The sequence below is a fragment of the Amphibalanus amphitrite genome, unplaced genomic scaffold (assembly GCF_019059575.1).
Source record: "Amphibalanus amphitrite isolate SeventyFive unplaced genomic scaffold, NRLGWU_Aamphi_draft 000187F_arrow, whole genome shotgun sequence".
NCBI lineage: Eukaryota > Metazoa > Arthropoda > Thecostraca > Balanomorpha > Balanidae > Amphibalanus > Amphibalanus amphitrite.
In genome coordinates this window covers 266,551-293,566 of record NW_024881682.1, presented here as the reverse complement: position 1 = coordinate 293,566, position 27,016 = coordinate 266,551, and the positions used below count along the sequence as shown (strand labels likewise).

Below are 27,016 nucleotides of genomic sequence, written 5' to 3'. Positions count from 1 at the left end.
CAGTTTACATGTCACTTGACAGTTGATGCACCCAAATCCTTTTGTTTCTCACCCTGTCAAGATCCTGACATGAAATCCTGGTTTATCAGTTGGCATGAAAATTGGCATTTACACCATTTTGCAAAAATACTTCAGTTATTTACTTCCTTTTTTCTCATCCTAGGATTTCTTTTTCTTCATCAGCACACCCAACCAATATCCAATTTTAGAACACTGCCCGGACTTGAGCGAGAGGCGGTCCGAAACCATACCAATTCGGGAGCGCTACGGCAAAGGCTAGCTAACCGGAATAGAGCCATATATCGACCCAAGCCCTCGCTCTGACGGCGTTCCGTTTACACCGGTGACCGGCGCAAGTCTGGCATGTCGGAGTTGCAGGGGCAAAACGGACTTGAGTCAAGCCAAATTGCTGGCTGGGCAAACGATAGAGAATGGGCTCGCGCTCCCGCGTTATAACATTGCTCGATGCGGGAGTGAACGGACTCAAAACTGCAGTCAGTAGTCACTAGTGAACTGTTTGACAGTCGTCATCGTAGATTCACTTATGACATTACACCCAACTGCCTACACATGAGACTGCTTTCCTTTTTACTTCAACGCTTCAATGTGACCTAGCTTCAAAAAGCTAAAGACAGTTTTTTTCAACACATCAGATTCCAGAATTGTGATGTATTTAACATGCATCTTCCCGAGTCACATAAGATATGCGATCCCAAAATGCTACTCACTCCATGCTCATAAACAATACACATCAGATATTGCTGCGACAACCCCCTTAACATGGCAATTGGCAACTCAAAAGGCACTGACCAACAATCACAGATCACCTAGCATCCAGCCAAAGCAATACGGCAGAAGCATATAGGTAGTCTGAACGAGCCCAACGTGAAATTTCCAGAGGCTCAGAGGCCAGAACTAAGGAAAAGAGCGATTTGAATTGTCCGTTTAGAGCCCGTTTAACCCGTTTGGTTTAACCCATTATTGTGTCCTAATGGCATTCACCCTCCATGCTATACGACTATGCAGAATGAGTTCAGGTTCGGAACGCTTCGACAACAGCTCACGCCTCACCGACTAGTTAGTTGACGCTTATGAACGAAAACAATCAACCACCCTAGAGTTAAATTGTCAAATATTAGTACAAAATGACACATGTCCGTGTATCTCCCACCAAAATATTGATCTAGGATGACTACAACTGTATAAAAACGCCTTACGACCTCTAAAAAATCCCTGGAATCGTGTTTAACCCGTTTTCTACCAATATAAGGAGATATCTACGATGCCGCATAAACCGTATCACCGACTTTGATTTCGCCCGGCCTGCGCAGACCCAGGTTGATACCAAACAGCGGCGAATTGCCCAACACGGAGCGCAGCGCCGGGTCGTCATTGAGACGATACTGGCGCAACGTCTTGAGCGGCTCGCCGAGCGCGTCACGCACACCTGTCTCCGGGTCGATAGTGGTGAACAGGCAGCGCGTGCAGGGCTTCACGTTCTCGAACAGGGCGTCGCCAATGGCCAGGTAGCGCCAGCGGTCCTCGGCAAACGGCGTGCTACCCGACACGACAATGTTGCCACGGAATGCATCCACGCTGACGGGCCGGTCGACGCGAGCGCCCAGCTCGGCCACAGACGCCTCGTTCATCAGCATGTAGCCAGTGAGGTCGGCGAACGCCGAGCCATCCACAGCGCGCACTGGGAACGGCGGCACGTTGGGCCGGCGCGCCGTCTGACTGTCGGGGAACCAGCAGAGACGCGCCCCGTCCGACCGCGACGGGATCGCAGCGGAAATCCATGCAGCCGCCTCGTCACCACAGTCCAGCGCCGGCAGCCTGTCCTCCCAAACGCGCACCTCCCTCCGCCAGTTCAGGGCGGAGACGTCGCTGAAGCTGATGGAGATCGTGCCGGCGCCAGGTGCTGAGAGACGCATGCCTCCCTGTGTCGGCTCCGCGACGATACGCACCATCTCCGGGTAGCGGCGTGCTGTCAGAAAGCCGCCTTCCTCATCGGTCACCATCAGGGCTCTGTCTAATGTGGCATCTAACCGAGGTCCCATCGGCTCACAGAACAGAGCAGGCGACTCCAAGCGCCGCCCCGACTTCAGTGGATAAATGCACAGTTTGGACACCGTGCCGACCGGTTTCATTTCGGCCGGGTCAGGATGACGGTCGCCGAATAGTTGGAAATAAACAGTGTTGAATATCTCACTAAGTAGCCATGACACGAAGAGCCACATGATGAGGTCTCGGCTCAAAGACCTGCGCGGCTCGACGATTGCAAGACGGCCTGTTGAACGTCGTAAACGGTGATCTGAAAAAAGAGCAGAACAGCTGTTATTAAGCTCAGGGAAAGCCATGAAAGTCGATGACTTCATCATCTTGAAATGTCTTTCGTGGTTTGGTAAACTATACGCAGAAATGTGGGGAAAAGTCGAATATTTGCCAACGAAAATATGCGGATGCCGATATGAATCTTCGTATCGCCTTTTTTCATTGCTCAAAATTCGTCCGCAAATATGTGTCACCCTCATTTCCTGGATAGGTACGCACTTCTTCGTCTCTCGAAACTTTCATTTTCCACAAATCTGAAATCCTTGGCCGCCCAATCATCCTACGAAGATCTTTCACGAATATTCGTCAATTCCACCACATAACGACGACCGTGACCCCTTCACATCCCCACACCCGTTCTTACCATACCCCAATATAGCCAAGTCTTTCTGGAGGTGCACCACCATGACACTAGCTGAGCTCAGACCCTCACCCTATCAATTAGAATCCTGCCCCATCCCCACCCCATTCCTTCTTATGCCAAGAGGACCGCACTCCACGTGGCGTCCCCACATTACGATTGGGGATGGGGTGTGGGAGGAGGGGGAATCATGATGGCAGCCACCGTCTTGCGCTTGGCGTGCTCGATATAGGCGACTGCATCGGCCCTCACGTATTACGTACTGTCGTACACTTAGAGCACCTCGAACTATTCTGTAAGAGAACCCCAGGAGTCCCCTAGATCAGACGCGCAGATACGATACCTTCCCTTGGCACCTGCTTGGCACAACCACGGCAACGGCGAACCAGACTGAGCCGGTAGCTTGAAAGATTGTTGGAGCTATCCCGCAATCTTTTGAGTGATATGTAATGTAACACACAAATCTTTCGTAGTGGTACTTGGCTTCTCCTTTGCTGCCCTTTCCGCGTCCCAACACGTCATCTCCAATGGTCTCCCAACGGTCATGGAGCTGACGAGTGACGGGCGAGCGTTAAATGCGAGCGGTCGTTCGGGGCTGGTTTGACCCAGGCCCTACCTAAATACAGCAACAGGTTCGGGCCTCGGGAGCCTTCCGGTGACATTGCACATCAACATCGGCTTGATAAAGGCGGGTTATACGCTTGTCACGACGAACAAATGACAGACAGACAGACAGACAAGACTTTATTCCAGACCATACTGGTCCATAAAAACCCTTCTCACTCATCATAAAAAAACATTACAAACTGAAACACACATGCTAAAAAAAAGACACACACTGCAGCCTGAACGCAGACTGAGGCGAAGAAGAGAATACGGAATATAATATTTTCTATAAATTCAACACGTCATCCCACCTTTTATATCAATATACCGTTCTCACTCTTCCCTATGCCGCCGCAGTCCTCACACACGCGCTCACGCGACGCCAACGCAACGCCAACGCAGCGAACGCAACACGCTCACATACCGTCAAGGCTTGGCTAAAAAACGTAATAAGTTAAATACTAAAAAATATGGCAATGTAAAGAAAATGACGCAATAGCAAAAAAGTTACCATATTTGGCATTTGTTATCTGAAAGTAAGGTTAGGAACCCTATGTTATACTAGTTTTGTGCATAAATATATAATATGTTATCTATAAAAATAAAAATTAGATGAAATATTGAAAACTATTTTATTTAGTCGTAGTTCAAAATCTTTGCAAATGCACTTTTGCCTTAGTGCGTTACAAATGAAACATTACAGCCGAGCGTCGATGCCGTCGATGACGATGACCGTCGTTGCCGTCGCTGTCCGTTGAGTTCTTCATAAAGGGCCTTGGAGTTCTTCCAGTGGTATGTTGTATACGCGAATTTCCCGTTGGTTTGTATGGCGATGTATTTCAAGCTATGAATTTGTGCCTTTGTTTGTGTGTTGATGTTGTCGTGCTCGTGCGGAATAAGTAACATGTTGACTGTTGTTACAGAATCCATCGTGCTGCTTACAGAAGCTTGTGCTGCGTGCTACTCCATACTGATACTGATACTGCATTTTGACCACTTTGACTTTGGTCTTTGGCCGAATCATACATATCATTATATGAATATTAGGGGAGAGTGGGGTAAGGCACCCTGACCCGGGTGGGGGGTAAGACGCCCCACGATATAACAGGAAAACTTCACATATATGATGTTATAAGTTCTTGCAACGTTTTGTTTGTAGGTAGGGGCAATACATTCCTTTCCGGGGTGGCGCAATTGGTAGTAGGAAAGCAGGCGTCACACTTGCTTTTTACAACACACTTGTTTTTTGCAAGGAGAGGAGCTATACCAATGCTCGGATGTTTTTTAATCACATCAAAACTAACCAAACTTGAACTAACCTTACCTACAAGTACAATAGTACTACCCAAATCTAAAACGTAAAACCTAAAACCACGGTAGGGGAGAACCATGTAACACGGCCAGGGTAGGTAAAATGCCCCATGCCCTTATTTATGACACAATTGTTTCCTTCCTTTTATAAACATTACAGGTGAAACAGGTGCTGTGGAAGCAAAATGCTGATGAAGTTTGGTGGGCGCCATTGGGCTGATTTTATAGCCAAAAACATGATTTTATGAGATTTCTTGCATAAATATCTGTCAAAAAACAACATTAATTCACTGTACAGTTGTCACTTTGACCTGAGATGCTTCGGTAAGCAGGACAGGTTCATTGTTTACCAAAAGCAGTGTGAAATGACTGTTCCATGTTTGCTGATTTATCAGATATGTTGCCACACAAAGGCATTGTAAAGACCTGGCTACACTCTGCGTTTTTTGCGTGCGTTTTTTGCGTGTTTGCGGGTTTTGCGTAATATCGTTCTAGAAAAAAGGTTATTGTTAATACTTAATAAAATTTCTTTAATATTTATGTAAAAGTTAATAAAGCTTTATGTTAATTAAAAGTTTATATAAAAAACATATAACAAAAACGTATTACGTAATGTCGTTTCTTTCTAGATGATATTCCGCAAATCACGCAAACTCGCAAAAAACACACGCAGAAAACGCATTGTGTAGCCAGCCAGACCTTAAGATTTGCAAAACACCCGGGCTGGGCCGCTCATACTGAGATTTTTCCATTGTCACCGCGATTTTTCCGTTATATTGAATAGACTTCGCTTCGCTCGCTGCGCCCCCTCGCTCGTAATTAGCTTTGGCAATCAATGAACAATTGTCATGTCACACATGTCACACAAACGGACAAAGTCTGCAATAAGTGCAGAGCTCTTCATATTGGTAGGCACCTACTGAATCTTGACAATCCTATTTGTCTGGCACTTTCAGTTTCCCTCAGCAGCTTGTGTCATTTGGTGGCAGTCAGCAATGGCTGTCAAATGGCTTCTGTGATAAGCTGAGACTTACTGATGGCCTACCCCAGACATTTGCCCTTTGAAGCACATATTGTGCTGTCCTGATTGAATGTGTTGAAGATTACCAATTAACACTCATCTTTTTCAGCTTTTCATTTATTTACAACTTAATGGAAAAGTGAACTGTTGAAGAAACTTATATCGATGCTAATTTATTGCAAGAAATTCTCTAATTTTTATTTATCTCAGTTGGAACCTGCTTCATCAATTGGTAAGTACAGTAAACATTGCTAACTGCTGCTTCTTATTTTTGTTTGCTTTCAGATTATCTAACCTCACATTCAAATATGAGGTGTCCTAAATTTGCCGGTCCCGTAGCTCAGTTGGTTAGAGCGTTGGACTCCGTGTGGTGAGAGCACGCGTTCCCGGTTATGACAGTCCGGGTTTGAAGCGCGACGGGCGCTCGACATTTATGGGCCTCCTGACAGGTATGGTTGCGGTTGGTGGCAGGCCGTAGCCAGGCGAAGTCAGCGAGGGGACCGGCCGTGCGCGGCTTTGTGCGCACGTTAAACTTTGGACTCTAAATTCTGCCATAGAATCGGAATTGCGCGATCGGAGGGTAGAGGGCAGGGTCATCGCAACAAGCTTCGCTTAGCGGTGGCTCTGTCCTTGCGAATCCTTCCCATCAAAAAGTTTCGGACGAAATTTATAATAAAATATTGACATTGTAAATAGAAAACTAAGAAGTATTTATGGACGTGCATCATCCTGCTGTTGAGGCGCCCTAAAAGCCAACAAACAAGCAACAATTTGATGGTTGAGTGCAATCTTAGCTAATTCACAAGTGTCTATTTTGTTCATCCAATTGCACACCCATCATATGGTCTCATTCTAGTTAGCCGTGAAAGTATGCTCTTTATGCACAATTAGCATTCGGCTAGGGAGGGGCTTAATGAGGTAATGACGCAACACATAATCTTGCCAATGGCTCAGATTTTTTTAAAGAATAAAATCAACTTCGCTAGATATAACGAATTCGACTGCATCCGTTTCTGAATTCGCATTAGTCTGCTGGGAAAAAGGAAGCGCGCTCCCGGTTTTGGGGCATCGCGGATCAGTGAGTAGAGTGTGGTGTTTTGTATTGTACATTTTAATCTGCGAGCTCTCCACGCCAATCTTTGTGGTCATTGTGAACCTATTGTCAAATTAAATGATACGCATGATAGGTACGAGCGCCGTGCATGATACGCACGAGGAGCCGAGACGACGAGTCAAGAGAGTTCTGACGCGTCATCTGATCCGAAATAACCAAGGTCATCTGGTCCAGAATGCTAGTATCACGGAATATATAGTCTACGACACTATATATTCCGTGATATATATAGTCTATGACACTTTTGTGTCGTAATAGTCTACGACTCGTAGACTATATATTCCGTGCTAGTATAGTCGACTACAGAATGATGTTCAACTCCTCAGAAGCTATCAGTTGACCGGAGCGCTAAGTTGTGCCGTTTATCACGCAATTAAGCGTGTCGATTGTGAGCATTGGGACAAAGCTATAATTTGTTAACTCAGCCCGTGTGATGCGGCACAGCCTACCACTCCAGGGAAATAATTGCCTGTGAAAAGTGGAACATCATTCTGTAGTCGACTATAATACATTGATTCCCTCGTCCCTTATCGTGTGCTTCTCGGGGGATTGGCATGGGCAAAGCCATAGACCTCTTTGTACAGAGGTCTATGTACAGAGGTACAGGTATGGTGTACAGAGGTCTATGGCAAAGCTTTTCAACGGCTTAGTGGCAAAGTATTCGTCCAGCATCATCTTCAACCAGCTCAAATGACGTCACCTAACAGCAAACAAAAACTAAATGTCTAACACTTCATGCATACAGTTCAAATACTGAGCTAAAATGTCATCATCCTAGCAAATGAATTGCTCCAACTTTGGGTTTTGTAGGCAAAGCACTAACAATCTGCGTTGTGTGTATGTGGTACCTATTGTACCGGGACTCGTTTGATACTGGAAGAATGCACCGGTCTCGCTGCGGTTTTTCATATATTCTCACGGGTCTGGTACGGTGGCCGCGGAATTCTCACCCATCCTGGTACGTTGCTCTTTGGATTCTCAGGATTCCTGGTACCATGCTCGCGATAAAAATAGTTACCCTCTATCTCTATGAGTCTATAATTATATACCTCTCTCTCTCTCTCTCTCTACCCCCTCTCTCTCTCTCTCTCTCTCTCTCTCTCTCTCTCTCTCTCTCTCTCTCTCGCTCGCTCGCTTGTCTTCCTCTTTCTCTTTCCTCCCGACTTTTCTGTTTCTTCCTTCATGTTTGTCGTGAAAGGAGCCCGGAAGAAGATCCAGGTTTGTCGTGAAGGCACATGCTCACCTCATCATTGGCTGATCTTTTAAGACAGCGAGTGTGCACTCCGATTGGTTTGTGATATGCTTCATCGGCGGCCGTGAGCTGGTGAGCAGACTCATCGTGAGCTGGTAAGCAGCCACGCTTTAAGCCGGTGAGTGGACTCTTGGTGAGTCAGTGAGCGGTCTCACTAGGAGTGGGTGAGCTGTCTCACTTTGTGTCTCACTATGAGCTGTCTCAGCAGGCTCGTTGTGAGACGGTGAGCTGTCTCACTTTGTCTCTCACTATGAGCTGTCTCAGCAGGCCCGTTGTGAGACGGTGAGCAGTCTCACTCTGAGTCGGTGAGCAGGCCGGCTGTGAACAGTCTTACAGGGACCAGGGTGGCTCTGAGCCGGCGCGCCCGCGCATGTCCGCTGTGTTCCGGGGAGCCGTCGCCGTCGTGCCGTGGCGTGGTGGCGCTGCAGTGCCCGGTCGGGCCGGCCGGCGGTGGCGGTGACGTGACGGGTGGCGCGGGCCGGCCGCCCGCCGCGGCGTCTCCGGCCGACCGGGGGTGGTGGGCCGCCAGCCGACGGACCGGACCGGCGCCCCCACCCGCCAGTCGTCCGCCGACGGGCTGCCAGAGGTGCCGGGTGCCGGACGCCGCCGCCGCCGGCGTCCTTCCTGTGGTGTCGAGCGTGTGTTGGGCTCCACCCCTCCTGTGCGACGGGGGTATGACGAGTGACGACTAACGTCACCGCGCGGTGCGGGCTAGTGCGCAGTGAGTGCCGTGATCGCCGCTAATGGAGTGAACGATGGTGGTCAGTGCTCTGCGTGAGTTGTGCGACCTCGTTCATGCGTTCGTCAAAGTGAACTCCGTGGTCATTCAGGGTTGAAGACGGCCGTGTGTCTCAGCCCAAGAGCCATCTCAGAACACCGGCTAGCACTACTACTCTACCAGGCCCCGCCGGCTGCCGGTCGTCGCTGTGAGCCGGGCGCCCGGAGCCGACGGCGCTCCTATATGCGACCCCCGAGCACACCGTGAGTTGGCCGGCCGCTGTTAGTATGACCTTTTGTGGCGTTTGGTGTGCTCGCATTGCCGGTCGCGTGACACACTAATGGAGCTGCCTCAGCGAGCCGCGCGTAGCCGCCCCCTGAGCTGCGGCATGTAGATACAGAGCGGGCGTGTGGGTTGATATGCACTGAATGGTATCAGACTGAAATTGATAGTACTGCACGGTAGAATACTGGAGTGAACTGGATCAAACTGACCACTGAGCTAGACTGCATTACGCGGCATGCTGGTCACACTGGTTCAATGTAAGTGCCTGCCGCCGATCCGTGCACTGCGATGATTGGTGTTAGGTTTCGCCCATCTCGCCGCCTCGCGCCGTCCCGCCCCGGAGACATTCCCCTCCTCCCCCTCCGGCACGCCTACCCCCCCCCCTTCCGTCTGACCGCACCCCAGTGCCGCGCGGCCGTCGGTCCAACGCCCACCGTCAATGAACTCATTGGGAGCAGAGTGGCGCGGCGCTTTCCGAGCGGTTGTGTCACGCTCTTGCAAGTCCGATGACTCTGTTGATGGACAGAATGGATGCTGGTAGCAGACTGCAGAATGCAGATGCACCACGCCTTGGTCTTTGGATGGGTGGTTGAGGTGGTTATTGATTCGTGTGAAACTTACAAGTTTGATGTTGTCAACCTCCTGTCCAATCGAAAGGCCATCATCTAGACTAGATAGACGGGAAGCGGTTTATTGGTAGTTAGGTGGTCCCTCCCCCTCCCCCCATTTATCTGAAGCGTGATTTATTGACGAATCATAATTGGCGATCTACTGTCTTTCTCCCTGAAAAAATGTCCTTCAGAAAAATTGCAGCATTCTTACGGCAAAATTCATTATATAACCCATGCTCTTATGATAAACAGCATGACCTGGCGTCAGAAAGTTGATGCGTGCAACCACCGTGCATGTCCGTCCGGTCCCTGTGGTGATCCCTAGCGACAGCGACACTGGACGCCGGCTGCGGATCTCGGGTCGTCGAGGACGTGTCCTGAGCCGCCCTGCTGCTCCGTGATCGATGGAGATATGATCGCATCGGACGCCAACGACACTGGCCGCTTCCGCCGGCGTCCCGTTACGCCGTGTCGGCTACTGTCGGCGCGGCGGCCGCTGACAGAGCCGCCGCCGCCCCCGCCTCTGGCGCCCACAGTCGGCGGTGTGTCCGTGTGATTGGAGCGTCGCGAGCGACGATGTGCGGTGGCGGCGCCGATGGCACCACTTGTGGAGCTTCTCGACGCCTGCTGTCGGGGCTTCGTCCGACGCTGGTGCCGCTCCGGTGCCGGCCGCCGCGCGCTGAGGCAGGACAGCGGGAGGAGGCGGGTGGTGTGGTCGATATAGCCGCCCTGACGTGCTCTCGGAGGTGCTCGTGACAGCTACTGGTGTGGGGAGGGGCGGAGAGTGCGGTCTGTGTCGGTCGCGCAGACCCCACGCGGTGCTTCTGTGTGCCGCGTGCCAGGGCTCGGTGGGTGGCGCGCGGCCCCGCTCGGGTCAGGTCAGGGGGTGACCCGACGCCGTGTGGCGCCCGTCGAACCCCCGGCGCGGGGCGGGTCAGCCCTGCCGGCGACCCGCCCTGGCACCGGCGGCCTCTATGGATCTGAGACCGCCTTGGCAGCCGGTGTGTTTGGCCGCGATATTTCCGCCAAAATGGCACTAAATTTAGCGTGCCCGCGCCGGCGCCGGGAGCTGCGTGCGACCACTGATCCCTCGGCGGTTGGCGGTACCGGCGGCCCCGACCCCCGTGACCCCACCTCCCTCTCATCTCTCCCTCCCCTCCCTATACCCCACTGAGGCCTCACGCGACGCTGACGGCAGGCACGCGCTCTGCTGTCACCCTGCGGGAGTAGGAAGGAAACAGATCGCCCATTCAGGACCCATATCTCCGCGATAGTATTTTGGTGCCTTTGTGGAATGTATGGTTCCATCCGATAATTGGTCACATCGCGTGAACCAACTATTCAACTAGCAAGAGAAGGGTTCGTGTATTTGAACATAAAGTACAGCTCGAAGATATCACGCTAGGTATAGGTACTGGCACGGTCATGTCCTGTGCTGAAAATCTTGTTTATAGAGCTGGTTCCTTCCGCCGCCAGTCCACTGCACGTTCCTCCCGCAGAGCCCTCACTAGTCTCTCCCTGCCCTCGTCCCTCCCTCCCCATTCGTTCTGCTCGTCGTCCGTTGCACGCCTTGGTCGCGTTGGTCAGCCTCATTGCGGCCAATCAACGGTGCATCGTTTGCGGCGGTCGGACTCTGTGCACTGCTCGGCACCCATCTCCGCGGCATGGGCGACATCGCCTCCGCTACACAGTGCGTCCGTGCACTTTGCTCATTGCTCAGTAGTGCCTTGGCTAGTATAAGAACGGGGGTGTCGACTGGAGCCGATCCTGTGCTGACTGGAGTCGTATGTGACCAGGGTCGCCGGTCGGGGTCTGGGCGGTGTGTTGTCGGTCCGGTGTGACCAGGTCCGTCGTCTGCCCCCCCCCCCCGGCCGGTTCTGACAGGGTGGAGGGGGGATGACGTCAGTGGACACTACCGGAAGTGGGTTCGGCCCCGTCCAAGATCAGCAGTCACCACCTCTCGCCCGGGGCAGGGGGCGGGGTGGCTGGGGTCATTCAGCGGTGGAGTGTGCCAGCCGCACTGACGCGGGCGGGAGACGCCCACAGCGGAGCCGGACACCAGGTGTGTCCGCCGTCCAGACACGTGTCCGTGGGTGTGTCCGACTCGGGGACACGTGATATGTGATGTCCGGCCGAGACGCGACGGGATCGCCAGACACACTGGCCAAGCAAACAGGACTAGGAAAGGGTGTTCGGTGTTCAATTCATACAGAGATCACCAAAACGCGACAGGCTCTGACCATAGCGGCCGACGATTCCACTGGTGCGGTGGCAATTAGACCACACTTATCAACGTTCATTATCCTCATCAATAACCATCGGTGGTGAATGATTAAATTGGGCTGGGAATGCTCGTAGTGTCCGTTGTTGCGCTGAATAGTTATTAGCCGGCTCTCTAGCCGGACATATGGCTATCACATGATGTTGCCGTCCGGAAGTGGCTGCAGTCGACCGCTCGAAGCTTCGTCAACTGTTTGTTTATCCTGGTCAGCGTGAGGGAAGAGGGAGCGATCCTAAACCGGAACTCGGCTCCCTCTGGAGGCAGGGGACGGAGCGCTGCCCTCGGCGGTATCGGATGGCGATCCATGCCCTCATCTCATCGCCGGAGGAGGTTGGCGGTTGTGATTAATCGTCTGAGTGTGTTACATCATGAATGTGCATCACATGAGATGTCTCGCTTCTGATGCAACGTATCGACGATGGCACGGATGTTTGCATTGCTAATGCGCCACACAGGCCTGTTGATGGCTGACATCCGCAGGTGGGTACTGGGCGTGATGTCCTCCCGTCTCCACGTCCACCCCACCCCCGAACTAATGAGTGCGGTGGCCTGTGGTAACGCACCAACTGAGGTGGGCTGGTGGTGTATGAGATTGTCCATACCAATGTGTCTAGGGTCATCGCGATTCATCGCGATTCTATATCTAGGTATTTTTTATGATTGTTACTTCGTAAGAAATGTTTTATCTGCATTGTTATCATGTTAAACTTGAAGGTATCTTGACACTCTTCACGTGCGTGAGTTGTGACTAATGTCCTGTTAAGATCCACGCTGGATATTGTTCACAAGATAACACCTTATCGTTATGGTCCATAAGCTCACTAATAACCCTGGCTAATACCCAAGTATCGTCTGTATCGCCCATGGGCTGAGCTGGTCTGACAAAATTTGGGTCAGTTGCTGGGTCCTCGGATTATACATATAAGTTGCATTAGCGCCACAAAGCCGGGGCGTCTCTGAGTCAGCGATGCACCTTCCCGCGGAAGTGCCGGGGCAGACTAAGACGGCACTGCGGTCCAACTGGCTGGCGTCTGTAACTGTTCGGTCACCCCGTGTTTCCTGTCCGGTTATCGGGCGGCGCCCGCTGTGGCTTTCTGAGACCGTTACCCGCGCGCTCCGAGCGAGGGAGTGCCCTGGCCGTGTGAATGGCTGTGGGGATTCCTTTGTACTCGGCGGAGTGGTCCACCCCTCTCAGTCCAGCGGAAAACTCGCCTCACCAAGCTCGTACGATCCTCGAGCTATGGTGCTACTGAACAAACATCATAGAGCTCGTTTCATTGTTTGGATAGCCTGCTTCATGATATCAGGGAACACATATGCATTGGTGAAAGATCCACTCCGTCCTTGTATTTGGCTTGATGATAGCGGATAGAAATGGTGCCTTTTTCGTGTTGCAGCTGTTGAACTGAATGAATCTGGATTGCGATCTGTTGGTCACCCGCCAGAGCCTTACGTCATCATCTTAGAGCGTTACTGTCCTGCGAATAGCATGCGGTGGTTGGCACCGATGCCAAAGCTTCAACCACGAAGTAAACCTTCAAGATCCAGTAGCTACGATATCTTTACCGGGAAGTTTGGTGGTCCGTACGTTTCCTCGGTGCGGCCTGGAAAACAAATGTCTGTACCAGATGCAGTGCTATGAGTTGCACTTTTATTTCAATTAGTTACTCCTCGGCGGTAGCTTCACTGGCGGAGCGGGACCCGAAGATACGAGTCCATGCCGCCTCTGCGCCTCCCACCGACTGCACGTCGGCCAGTGTCCTGCGAGAGATGGTGCCGCAGGCCAGCTGACAGGCGAGTCTACCCACGGCGCCACGACGATTAGAGGTTTGGTTTAATTCAAATATATCTGAAGGTGCTTACTTCTAACTTCTTGGGTGTTGCACAGTTTTGAGGCGCTAACCTTGAAATTCATCTCCCTTGTAAATGTTTGGTTAACCGCTCAAATTAGCTCGCTGCTGACAGACTGTGTTTGTATATCGCGCCGGCGATTGGTGGGCAGCTGAAAGGGGATGTTTCCGTAGTTTTATTGATGAATAAATGCTGCATAGCTTAGGACAATGGTCTAAAAATTCTTCCTGGCTCCTATTGGCTGAAGGAACAGCCGGCGCGGGCATTCTTTTCGGATCATATACATGTTGGAAGTTGCAGCGCCACTGAAGACGATTTGTCATCAGAAGCATTTGGAACGTCACACCCTTTTAGCTAATAGCTGCACCGAAGTATGAATAACTTGAATTACCTCGGCATAAAGATGTATAGCAGGCCTGTGATTTCACCATAAAAACTCAATTTGGAGCACCTGACTGCTAGTGTCTCGCTGAATGGGTGACAGAGCGCAGAGTATCTTTAGCTGCTTCAAGCATGTGGATCATGGATCACGAAATGTGGATCATGTTTGAATGCCGGAACTGTCGATGTAAAGCTTATGCACCTGGAATAAAATGATGCAGATGACATATTAACAGCTTGATTTGGCCAGTCGGTAAATACCTGCACTTGCCAAGGTGGATATGATCAGCAGCTTATTCATCGCTGGCCCTGTTGGCTACAGGATGTGACCCACTGACCGACCTGCCCTGAACTTATTATCAGTGATAGCAACAGACGGTACCTTGTGTTTATTTGACTTACCTACGGAACCGGACGATGTCTCGCGAGCTGTTTTCTCTGCTCTGCTGTATGACATGGATGTTATTGCCCAGTTGTTTTTGTTCCGTGTTGGCTGATGTTCCATTTCTGCCATTGCTGTAACATCAGTCATCACCAGAAATGACCTTTTGCTGTCATATAACCCCACCACTTCCACCCTCCGCTAATCTGTAGTTCCGATTTTGTCGGCCAGATGCTGGAGAGCGTGTCTCGGCGCGCGTTCGGAGGATCGAGCGGCACGTACAACGTTCGAGACAGCGAGCTGGCCCGCGAGCGTCAGGTGCGGGCGCTGCCCTACACGGTCCTCTTCCTGGACAACTCTCAGCATGTGTTCCACATCGAGGTGAGGAGAGCCGCCGCACTGGACGACCTCAACCGGTGTTTTTTTTTTTTCTTTGAGAAGTTATTTACGCTGGGAAGCCTAGCAGCAGACGTCAGACTGATGTTTTCATCATGTGCCTTTACTCTGTATTGTTGCTATTGGAATTACATAACTCATGTCTTTCTGCATTATTTTCATTTATTACAGTTTTACATTGGCTGTGTGCTTTCCCGTTGAGGCTATACCTAGACACATTGCGGGTTACGTAATGTTTACACCGTTGGGCCCCTTGCGGGTCGCTGAGCCGTTTGTATCTGAAATTTACGGCGACCTTCGTCGGGACCGCCGCGGCGGGTGTGATGGTTGGGCGGCCGAACTAACACATCGGCGGCTCCGGCGCCCGGGCGGTCCTCTCCATACGTCGGGCGGTGCCGGAGCCGGAGCCGGAGCCGGAGCGGGGTCGGAACCAGTGGGGGGGGGAGGGGGAGCCGTAGACGTAGCCGGAGCTGGAGACGTAGTCTTGAAGCTGATGCCGGAACCCGGGCAGAACCAACAGCGCTGCAGCGCTGTTAGTCAGCAGCGCTGCGCGATGACCATGCCGTGCGGAAGTGTCGCAGCGTGTAGGCGACAGTGTTCGGCACTAACTCAGATTAGCCGCGCCAGTCGTCCTGGGGCGGGGATGGGACTGTCTTATCGACCTGGGGTATATCGACGGCGGGGCATTGTTGTGCGTGGTTGCGCTTGACTGTGGGAGCTATTAGTGAAACGGACGCTTTTTACTTTTATTTGCTCGAAAATGGGCTGTTTTGTGCTATTGCAGGATATGGGGTTATCTGTGCACTTGCGAGGTTCTTCACCAGTGTTTTTGTAGTTGATTGACATTGCTGATTCTTGTCTTTTTGCGCTGATTGGCCTCGAACTTCCACCATTACATTATTTATCTGCTATTCTTCGCATCCTTATGTGATGCGTGTTGTGTATGCTGAGCGCCGGTTAATTCCTAGACATCACCGGTGACTAGCAAGTAGCATCGTCTCCCCGTCGCCGATGCCACCCTTCGAACCACCACTCAGATGGCGGACACACTGATCCAAGTCTGGCAGCCGTTTGGTGGGGCGGTCGTGTCGCCGGGGTGTTATTGGCTCATCCGGGTCCGCCTGTGGTGGCCGGGCCGGTGATCAAGTTAGCTTCTTCTCCTAACCAGGTTATTCGACTTTGTGAATGGCTCACTCAGACGTCCGTATTGGTTATCCTCCAGCGTGGCTGGTCTGGTGTGCTCCTTTTGTCAGACGCGTCTGGTTCCGGGGCTGCTGTCGAGGCTCCTTTGTGGGGGCACTTCTGTTTCCTCTGAGTGTTTCTGATTTCTTCTGTTTTTTTTTTTCATGTGTCTTTCCGCAGATGGGCCACACTGTTCCTGACTGTTTTGCTGTTTCTGACATCTGCCTGTGTTTCTGACCTTTTCCCATATGTCTGTACACAGAAGAGGGGCCGCAGCTTGGCTGTTTCTGACTTGCTGTTGCTTGTTGTGTCTAACATCTCTCTGACTATTTTCCCCTGTCTCTGTCCGCAGAAGAAGGGCCGCGGCCAGGCCCTGCTGGACCGCGTGTACCAGCACCTGGAGCTGATCGAGCGCGACTACTTCAGTCTCCAGTTCTGCGACTCCGAGAATGACGACCAGGTTATGGTGAGTCGTCTCGAATCCCGGCTGCTGGAAGTCCCTAGCGAGCGACCATCCTAGATAATCCCATTCACAGCTGTGGGTGCACTTAGATGGCATCAATTCAGTATTGCACTTGAATTAAACCTGCTTAGTGCTTACTATTACGCAATACACTCTTATATGATATATCTACAAATAAATCCAGTAATTATAATCATCTAGAAGATTATTCGAAGGACCCTTTTTCTTGGTGGTGATATTGCGGGTAGTTTGGTACATTCCGCCGTTTTTCCTGATATTTGTTTTCTTGGGTAGGTATGTAGTTACCTTAGTGTCAGACGCATGTTAAAAATTGGCGACTCGCCCGCGCAGATGTTTGGCATCTGCCGCAGTAGATCGCTCTGCGGATCGCTATTTCATTTCAGTGACCTGCTGCCAAGCTGTCAGTAAATCGCTCGATGCTGCTATCTTTGAATTCCAGTCAGTATATTATGTGAGTGCCTTGGTACGTCTTTTTATACGCCAATGAATCTAATCTAAGAGCAATGTTTGTTTCATCCCGCTTGGGATCATTCGTTTCATTGGTTACATCCAATATGTTGTAGTGAGTCATCCCCATTTACTTATTATTGAATTATTTCACCCATTGGTATGTGTGATTAATACTACATGCTATTGTCTATCTGCCGCTGAGAGCAGACTGCTGCGGTCGCTACTCTGGTCGTTGTTTGATAAGGTCATTCCGGGAGCGGCGTATTGTGGGATTATTTCTGCAAACACTTCCGTGTTTGTCTTTCCTCATTGGTGTAACAGATCATGCTATGTTTGGCATCTTCCGGTCGATTCTTAATCCGCTTATATGTTAGCTCACTCCATCACGAATAAAGGTATGATGGTCATGAACCTCATGAATCTTGTGATTTTAAAGGGACAGTATCATCGAAAAAAAAATCCATGTATGGAGCTGATTTTTTTTTTTACTAACATTTCTTATTTTTCTGAATCAGAAAAACATAGTTTGAGGACCGAACTCGGTGAAAAATATTGCAACCACATTTCATTTTCATGATTCATTTTCATGAGCGAACCACCACTATACAAGCATGGCCGCCAGTTTGGAAGCATGCAAAATTACTACAGAACTGGCGCAGATAATACATTATTGACGCTACGCTTACGCGGTCGTTCTTCTGATTGAGTTGTCCTTAGGGAGAGGTAGCCTTAGGTATTGCCTATAAAAATATCACGTGACAATTGGAGGGAGTGACAATTGGACGTGACAATTGACAATGGGAGAAAATATCACGTGACAATCACGTGATAAACGTCATACATTGGAGGGAGATTGTGATTCAAGCTGGAGGAATTCCTTTGTTGAGCCGCTAGAATCCGAAGGAAACAGCGGAAATTGCCTACGACTATTTAATGAATTTAACGGTGATGAATAAGTGCGAAAAACGTTTTGGCTTTATAAAATTTGATGAAATGACCAGGGTAAAAGTTTTATTACTGGCGGTCAATTCAAAACGGCGCAAACATTTAAACAGTGAAGATAGTGAAGCACGATTCAAAGTGTGGTACACCTTTCGTACTTTGAGCGGCGATAGCGGGATAACGGTGTGGAGCTTCGAGGATCGGTCTTCAGTTCCCGGACCAGAAAGGTGGGGCCTATGCAATGTCAAATTTCATCAAAATGGTGATACTGTCCCTTTAAGTCAATAATTGCGGCTGTTGAACTGTGACATATCGGTGGGATAAAAAAATGGGTTAATGTTCGGTTTCCGCTGCGGTTTCCGATACAGATCTTCATGATAGATGTTGTGATTTCTGGCTATTGTTGGATGTTTGTTCCGTCTGCATATCCCGGGATACTACCTCAGAATGGACGGTAGTAGCTGTGTGAATCACTGTCTGTGAGACTGACAGTCTCCGGCCACGGCCAGGTGGATTCACCCCACCCGTGGCACTACATTTTCCGTGACCGTCCGGGTCAGGGGGTACAACACGGGCTACTGTACAGTGCCGGCCAACTGCAAACAGCAGCTCAAAGGTGCCAGTCGGGACCGGCCCGGCGGTCTATGATCTCTAATGGGAGGATGGTGAGGGAATCACCAACCTGAACTGGACGTGTGAGACGGCATCCGTTCCCGCTGACCTGATTGCGACCCCGGCGACCCCCGTCCTGTGATCCCTAACCCTGACCATAAACATCTGACTTTAATTCACTCTGATCGTCTCCCTGTGACTCCCGACCTGTAACCCCAGCCTCTGACACATGGCCTCTCCGCGCGCTTGTCGCTCAGTCTCGTCACATCCCGCCTCCATCCCGACACCTCACCGTTCCCAGTGACCTGCACGTCTCCTCCCCCGCAGACTGTGCTCTGTCTGCCCCTGCGTCCGTCCCATCCGCCCACTGCCGCCCGTCGGCCGGCAGATGCCCGCTGCAGTGCCGGCCGCGAGACGGGATAATGCATAACGCTGATGAAGTCTAAGTGGTGGGCGCCGTCGTGTGTTACCACGTGGGTCCGCCGGCGGTGATGTGTCTTCATGTTAGACTGTCTGTGTTAGCGACGGGCCGTGGTGCACGCGGTGCACGTGCAACTGCACAGGACCGGCCGCCGTGCAGTGGCGCCCGGGCCAGACAGGCGCGCGGGGGACCCGGAGTGACGCAATGGATGGGGATGAGGGCTCCGTTATGTGGCCCGCTCTGGCGGACGGAATGTTTCTGGGAAGGGAATGGGAGCGTGACATCGCACCGGTCAGGGGGTGCGGCTCAAGATGATGCTCGTTCATTGATCGAGTATTGGGATGTAAACCAGACATATTTTTCCTATTTGAAGTATGTCATCTGCTGGCCATTCGTTGTTTTTCTTTCTTTCTTTTTTCATGGGCGGCTTTAAGCTTTTTTGCTAACGAATTCGATTTATGCGTTGCTTTATAGATATGCAGATTGCATACGTTAGTGAACAATTCATTGCGTTTGTTCCCGGCGATTTTTTTTTTTTGCATTACTTGCATTATAACGACATTTTATCAGCTATTCTACTGAACTCTAATACATGCAATGTGTCCCTCAAGCGGCGGAAAGTATCTTGAACCGTTTCCTGCTCATGCATTTCACAGTGCCCAGCCAGTGTTTATTTTGACGTGTTTTGTGAGCTAGCTGCTGGTCGACCATCCGTACACTGTGGTCTGGGGTTACTCCCAGCGCTGGTTTCTGGACCTGGCAATACCGGACAGCTGTCCTGTCGCGACGCCATAAACCTGCACTCGTCATGATTGGAAGCTGCCGGGCGGGGCCTGATTTCCCAGTACTGTTGTGGTGTGTTTGGTGTGTGCGTGTTTGTGAGGGATTTTGCTGGGAGTTTGCCATGGAAGGGTGTGGCCGGACCTTCAGGGAATTACCATATCTGATATCTGCGCTTAGTGTTGAGCGCTAATGACATTTTTGTCCACGCGCCCGTAAACTCCAACGAACAGCAACATTGAATTTACGGCATGATGCCTACTCTCTGGTTGTGCGATGTGTGAGATTGTATGAGCGGCGACAGAGCCGACTGTCCTGCGGGCTCTCCATTTACAGGGGGCGCCGCGGATGGCCACCGTGGTCCGGACGCCCTAAAACCCCAAAGCATCAGTATCCATATTGCAGGGCTGGCTGGACCCGCGTGGCTGTTTGCGTGTGTGTGTGTAACCGGGCGTATAATCTGACCGTCTGGTTTCCTCTCTGTGTTACAGCGGTGGCTGGACCCTCGCAAACCGCTCCGACGCCAGGTGGCCGGCAAGACGCAGCCCACCACCTACCACTTCCGCGTCAAGTTCTACGTGGGCGACCCGAGCAAGCTACACGAGGAGTACACGCGCTACCACTTCTGCCTGCAGCTGCGCCGGGACGTGCTGGAGGGCCTGCTACCCGTGCCGCCCAACACCGCCTGCCTCCTGGCTAGCTTCGTCCTACAAGGTGGGTGACGGCGCGGCTTGCCGGATAAGGTCGTGGGAGGGAGAAAGGTTTGTCTGGTGTGACAGACCGACTTAATTTTCCTCGTTGTCATCTCGTTCCTGTACTTCATGGTCATACGGTATCGGTGATTTGATGTTGCGAATGTTTTCCTCATTCTAGCTAGATATTGCATCGAAAACACTGATGTAACACATTAGAATGTATGTATCAGTCTATGAGAGACATAGTCAGGCCGTCATTAAAACTTTCCATTTTCTCAGTGCCGTGCGATGTTTGGTACTTCCCGGCCCTCTCTCTCCACCCCGCAATGTTTGTGATTGTTAGTTGTCCCGGAAGAAGCTTTCTGCTCTGAGACAGCGGCAGCTCAGAAGCCCGTCTTTCGTCTGTCACTCCCCATCGAGGTGTTGTTAGGCCGACTTCCGCATCTCGGCTGCTTTGCGAATGGTGGCTTTATGCTGCTTATCTCGGTGTGGTGCTAATTTTTGGGTGGCGATTATGTGCCTTGGCTTTCGGCAGTCTCAGCTCAATTGACTCCAGTTCAATTACAAAAAAAAAAAAATCGTTTGCGGCTCCGCCCAAGTCGCTGGCCTCTGACTCCCTCTCTTTTCCCCTCAGCGGAGTTGGGGGACTACTGTCCCGAGGAGCTGAGCCCCTCAGTCACTAGCCATTGACTCCCTTACTATTCCCTACAGCGGAGTTGGGCGACTACTGTCCCGAGGAGCTGAGCCCCTCCCTCGGTCACTAGCCATTGACTCCCTTACTATTCCCCACAGCGGAGTTGGGCGACTACTGTCCCGAGGAGCACCCGGCCGGCTACCTGTCCCGAGTACAACTGCTGCCCAACATGACAGAGGACATGGAGAAAAAGATCACCGAGCTGCACGCCCGGCACCGGTACGGGCGGAAAGGGCATCATCGCTTGAGTGTTCGTCGTTCGTCTACATAAATAAAGGCAATGTATAAATATGCTTGCAAGCAGTCTTTGGTAGACTGATGGCTGAACCTAAAGGTCAACGTATTCCCTCTAATGTGTTATCTATTGTTCAATGACCACCAGATGGACTCGATGTATCTATGAGCTGATTAAATGATGTTATTTTTTTAGCAAGTCTTGATACTGAGATATTGTGGACACCTGTCACCGAATTCATAACATGGCAGACAGCGGCTCGTCATCGGTATAATGTTGTTGGTCGTTTTGCTTAGCACAGACCGTCCAGCGTCTGCTGATTTGCAGGGATGGTATTCTTACGATCGATCCGTTCTCCGTCCATTTTTCAGTGGCCTTACTCCAGCCGACGCCGAGTTCTACTACCTGGAGCACGTCAAACGGCTGGAGATGTACGGACTGGAACTGCACCGGGCCAAGGTAAAATGTGGTCAGCCATAGGCATGGGGACACTAGTGCCGAAACTGCATCCGTTTAATGGGTATAATCATTTACCGCAAGTATCTTTGACTCGTTCGCACCTCTTCACTCACCGTGGCTGCACTGAAAATCGCAGGAGCAGAGTTGGTCGCATGATTCTGCCAGCTGTGTTGTCCGTGCTAACAACTGTCTCCTCTGCCGGCCACCAGACGGCGCTGATGTTAACGTTTCCTGCTCTCTGTCTCCCGCAGGACTCGAGCGGTCGCGACATTCAGCTCGGGGTAGCTTCTGTTGGCCTGGTGGTGTTCCAGAACAAAAAGAAAATAAACACCTTCTCTTGGGCTAAGATCGTCAAGATCGCCTTCAAGAGGAAGGAGTTTTTCATTCAGCTCAGAAGGGAACTGGTGGGTGTGCATCGGTTATCGCCACAGCTAGTGTGGTTCTATTCTGTCATTTTGGTACCTACATATATGTCCTGTGGTGAACTACTCGATGTAAGTGAATGCGGTCATCGATGACACAGACCGGCAACAGTAAGATTAGGTGTTCTTTTAAGGCGGAAGTATATATTTGTTTACCTCTATTCGTTTCCCCCCTAATGCGCATTCTTTTACCGCTGCATCAGTGCCGTCACATCGTTCCGTAAAGCCACTGTTAGCATTCGCGCCATGTGTCATGCGTTTCCGTCTCTGACCGCTCGCACCCCGTTCCTCTCAGTCGGAGGACTACGATAGCCTGCTGGGGTTCAGCCTGCCTTCCTACCGCGCCTCCAAGGCGCTGTGGAAGACGGCAGTCGAGCACCACACCTTCTTCCGGCTGAACGCGCCGCAGCCGCCGGTCCGGCGGCTGATGGGGCTCGGCAGTCGGTTCCGCTTCTCCGGGAGGACAGAGTATCAGACCCTTCAGGAGGGGCGCCACCGCGCGCGGCTTGACCGGCCCTTCGTCAGGTGTGTGATCGACGTGGGAAGGGCGATAGAGGGAGTAGTAGCTAGACGAATATGAAAGGAAAAGATGGTACCTACCTTGAAGGAGGTGTGAGTGGTACCGGATCTATTAAAACAGTGTTATCATGGCTATGAACGGCGATCGTTGATGGGTGGTTTGCATTGAAAACCGAGGTAGCCTTCTTACTTTCATCCTAAAGTACAAATATTTTGTTTCTTCCGAATTTTCATCATGTAGGTAGACCAATTGTCTTAATCATCGTTCATCAAATGTTCATGCGTAAAATCAATATCCCACATGCATTTTATTTAGTTTGCTGATGAATTCGTTGCGTGCCGTGACCGGCAGTTGAGTGGTTTTGCCATCAGCTGTTGCGTGCGACCTTCCGGTCGCATTGCTGTGCGCTTCCGCCGGTAGTTGCGGGGATGCCTGCGGCTTGGCAGTGTGGTTTAAGGCGGAAGTCTGTCTCGCCACCGCAGCTGAACCCCCCTCCTCCCACTTTCCGCCGCATAGTGGGACATTCTGACCTCTAACGCGCACCGTCCCTGAAATTAATCCTCGCACCTCCGCAGCGTTCTTTGCGGGCATAGAAAAGAGTATTCTCTGCCCTCTCCCGTCCCCAGTCTGAGTGTGTGACCCGAGCTGACCCCGTCTGTCTGTCTCTGCCAGGTCTGGCCCGCAGCGCGGCGGGCCTCTCCACCAAACACTGCCGCCTCTCAGCTCGGAGGAGCGCCAGCGACTGCTGGGCCACGGTCGGCTCGGTACGCCGACCCAGCACCGTGTGACGGCCGCGCAGCCGAGCCGGCCGGAGCCGCGCCGCGCCTGGACAGAGGACTCGCCGCCCAGGTCAGTCGGACGCTCCGGGCGGCGCCCCCAGCTCCCCCAACAACCCATCGCCCCGACAACTCTCTTAGACAGCTTACTATTCCAGCCCCTATGGTCTGCTCTCAACCCAACCTCGAGACCCCCGCCCCTGCCTCGGTGGGCGATGGGAACTCGCCACGCCTCGATGTGTCTTAAGCACTCACTCATGGAATAGCTGAATGAAGTTTAGGGAAGTATGTGTTGATGTCATTCAGGCCACGTCATGATCTTCCATTCTATGAATTTGATAGGAGTGTTTCCGCTTTATTCGCTCCCTGTAAGCGACACTTGTCTGATAAAGTTGGTGTCTTCCCCGCGAATGACTGTTCGCTGCACAGACTCTGTTGAATCATTAGCTGCTGATAGAGCACTTATCATATCCATTGCATCCTCTTCGGGCTTGTGTGTTCGCCACATCATCTGAGTATCTCGCTCAACAAGCATGACCTCGCGGCTCGACCAAGTGGCATGACCAAGTGGCTCGACCGTCTCAAGCGGCGCATGCACCTCTTTCTGCCTCCCCGGCGGCGGCCACGCGCCGGCACGCGACCTTGCCGAGCTCATAGTCTCGGTCAGTTCTCTGTTACGTTCCTTCACGGCGCGGCGCCTCTTGGTCACGCCATCTCGACGTTAGGCGTCACGGCAGAGTGCGCGCGCGTCCCGTGCCGGTAGGGGGCTGGAGTGGCGCCCCGCCGGAAGCCGGTGTTTGCAGCTGATAGAACTATCGGGCGGAACCGTGCAAGGCAGTCCGATAGCGTCCGCCCCTGATTGGGGTGTTGAAACTGCTTGATAGGGAGGCATCAGTGGCTGTCGAGTGTCGGTGTCTAGATATTTCCGGATGTCTCGGTGCGTTAGCTTATGAATCCTTTCCTATCAAATATTTTTCCGCTGATGGTGGAATAACTAGTACCTCTTACTTTCATTCATTTCTCCCTACCGTTTTTTTTAAGCCTTCGCACATTTTAATTCCAGCCGTGCCTTATGTATTCCATGAAGACCAACAGTCCCATTGTTCCGTTGATCATCCCATCCAAGGTCTTCACGACACGTTCCGGAAGGTGCGGTCTGTAACCCCTTGACCTCGCTGCCTTGAGGGATCTTAGCCGAGACACGGGGGTCTAAGACACCTACTGTTAACCTTCATGTCAATGAATGGCTGCTGCTCCCAGTCAGAAAGCTAGCAAGCCTTGCAAACCATTGTCTTTTTCATGTACGAAGACAGTTGCGGTGGGCTGGTGTCTCCGAAACAAGTCTTGTGGCTAAATTGCAACACCGGTAGTTTTCGCAGCTGTTGATTTACTGATGGTGCTTGACCTGGCGGTGTGGAGCGATGGCTGGTGGCTGGGATATCATATGTATATCATACACCGGAAGGCTGCTGGCCGGACGAATTAGTGGAGTGAAGATACCAGTCGACTGACGGATACCAGTGATCGGGAGTATTATGTCGGATGATGTCAGAGGATAATTAGGGATTGTGCTGTCAGAATGTCTGCCTTCAGGTCGTCAGCCTATCGACTGTCGGATGTCGGATATTGGCCTCTTTGGGGTCTGGTGTCTTCCTGTCTAGAGTCTGTCTGTCTCATAATGGTCTTTTGGCGACCTTGCGTCTGTCTGCCGGGTGTTTACCCCTCGGGTGCCGCCCTGTCGGGGCTGGCGCCACTCGGGATGGGTGCCGACGGCGGCGGTCGTCACAACACAGCCCAACCTTGCCGGGGTCATCGGCGCCGCCTCCTGGGAGTGTGGCCAGCGGTGCTAAAACGGCCAGTAAAAAACAGCCCGGCCACTGGTCATCCACGGGTCATTGACGGCCCAGATCGAACGGTCGGTGGGAACATTTTCCGCGCTGACGCGTGCTGGTCGGTCACGTGGTCAGGGACACAGACCTCATTGGCGTGTGAACGGGGAGTTTTGATTATATAATGTACCACGACCTGCTCGGATATGTTTATGAATGCAGAATGCTCGACCTGACTGACAGCCGGTGTTCAATTATGCAGTGCTAATTGATGTTAATTGTGTGCTGGTATCATGCAATCCTAATGATCAGTCAGTAACAATTTCCAGTAATGAGAATGGTGCGGTTAATTGTACGGTTTACTGCAGCTGGCGATCCCCGATAAATAACTGGCATTCATTAGTCCTTTAGTCAACATAACTCCTCAAGGCATGCCACTTGCCAGTATATAATTATTGGTCGATGCCTAACCTGCCCCGGCGCGTGAGGGTTGACCTTCGTTCCTGGCTTCTGTCTCACTCACCGGTGCCTCAATGTGAACACTGCTCCCGTTGTTGGCCGCATACCTTGCCAGCGCCTGACCATCACCGCTATCGCTGGCGATAGTGCCGGAAATTAGCGATCATTTGTCTATGTTAAACACTCCCTCCTTTGTCAGTCTGGACAGAAGTGTCGCCTATTTTCGTCTGTGCCTGACGGGGGCTCATCGAAGAAGCCCAGTCGTCATGTCCACTCGACTGATATGTGCATGCCAAATATTTACATCGCATGAATGGAAACGCGGCACGTGAACATGTAATGCGGTCAGCGGACTCGTGACGAGCTCGGTTTGATTACCTCTGTTTATCTAGTTAGTGCTCGGTTAGCGGCAGTTATCAAACACTCGTTTTCGTCCATCTGTGACGCTCCTAGTTCCACGGTAGCTCATGGACAGCAGTGGTTGGTGGGATCTTTGGGTACGCTGTTGACTGCGAGTGTCTCGCTGTCTGGCCATGAGAGTCACCTGGCCAGAGTTTCTGGCTGAGCCGGCACGCTGAGTCAGCTGCGCGAGTCAGGTTTCTGCTGGCAGTACGGCATGCGGTGGGCGTGCACGACGTGCAGAGCTCTCGGGTTTCCTCCTCCCCTCCTCTCCCTGCCTCCCCCCCCCCCGATACCGCCCCTCTCCCCCGCCCGTCTCATGCCACCTCGGTGGCTTGTAGAGTGAGCCGTGCTCGGGGTGGCGCCGTCTGCAAGAGCTGCTTCCCATGGCTGTATCGGATCTGCCGTCTCGCCCTGCCATGTCCAGTCAGACTAGGAAAGACGCCGCACGCTGCAGACTGAGTAATTGACAAGGGACATTCTGATACGGAGTCAGTGTCGCCTTGAGAAGGCAATTGGGATCTGTGTGTGGAGAGGTACTTGGCTTTGTTTTCGGCGCGAGGTCGGTTGTATGTACGGGGTTTACATCTTTCATTACAATCTCTGCCGTTACGCAGTACGTCTTTCAGCCTTGCATTTTAACTAGTGTGCTCCTCCAGCTCTTTGAGCTATAAGCCAGGCATTTATCCCCCTCTCATCCCTTCAGAGGCGTCTCTAACCGTCCATTGTGTGCACGCAGCCCCCACTCCAAAA

General features: G+C 51.7%; 2 protein-coding genes across 5 annotated transcripts in view; one reads left to right on the top strand and one right to left on the bottom strand.

Annotated features, from left to right (window-relative positions):
• Positions 1 to 654: 654 nt before the first annotated feature.
• Positions 655 to 3,650, bottom strand: LOC122384342 (mitochondrial amidoxime-reducing component 1-like). The gene is made up of 2 exons (XM_043371666.1): positions 3,630 to 3,650; positions 655 to 2,314 (listed from the first exon to the last, which is right to left on the bottom strand). Exon 2 carries the CDS (start codon positions 2,238 to 2,240, stop codon positions 1,278 to 1,280), a length of 963 nt encoding a protein of 320 aa, XP_043227601.1. The 5' UTR covers positions 2,241 to 2,314; positions 3,630 to 3,650; the 3' UTR covers positions 655 to 1,277.
• Positions 3,651 to 4,019: 369 nt separating this feature from the next.
• The window catches only part of LOC122384357 (tyrosine-protein phosphatase non-receptor type 4-like), a 79,468-nt gene continuing 56,471 nt past the window's right edge, over positions 4,020 to 27,016 (top strand). The window contains exons 1-10 of one of the 4 annotated variants that reach the window (XM_043371705.1): positions 4,020 to 4,093; positions 5,743 to 5,865; positions 14,740 to 14,889; positions 16,439 to 16,552; positions 20,267 to 20,489; positions 21,263 to 21,383; positions 21,771 to 21,858; positions 22,110 to 22,262; positions 22,576 to 22,805; positions 23,473 to 23,649. In XM_043371705.1, coding sequence (XP_043227640.1) covers positions 14,740 to 14,889; positions 16,439 to 16,552; positions 20,267 to 20,489; positions 21,263 to 21,383; positions 21,771 to 21,858; positions 22,110 to 22,262; positions 22,576 to 22,805; positions 23,473 to 23,649 — 1,256 coding nt within the window. In that variant the 5' untranslated portion in view covers positions 4,020 to 4,093; positions 5,743 to 5,865. The other 3 variants (XM_043371707.1, XM_043371706.1, XM_043371708.1) reach the window with 3 other exon arrangements.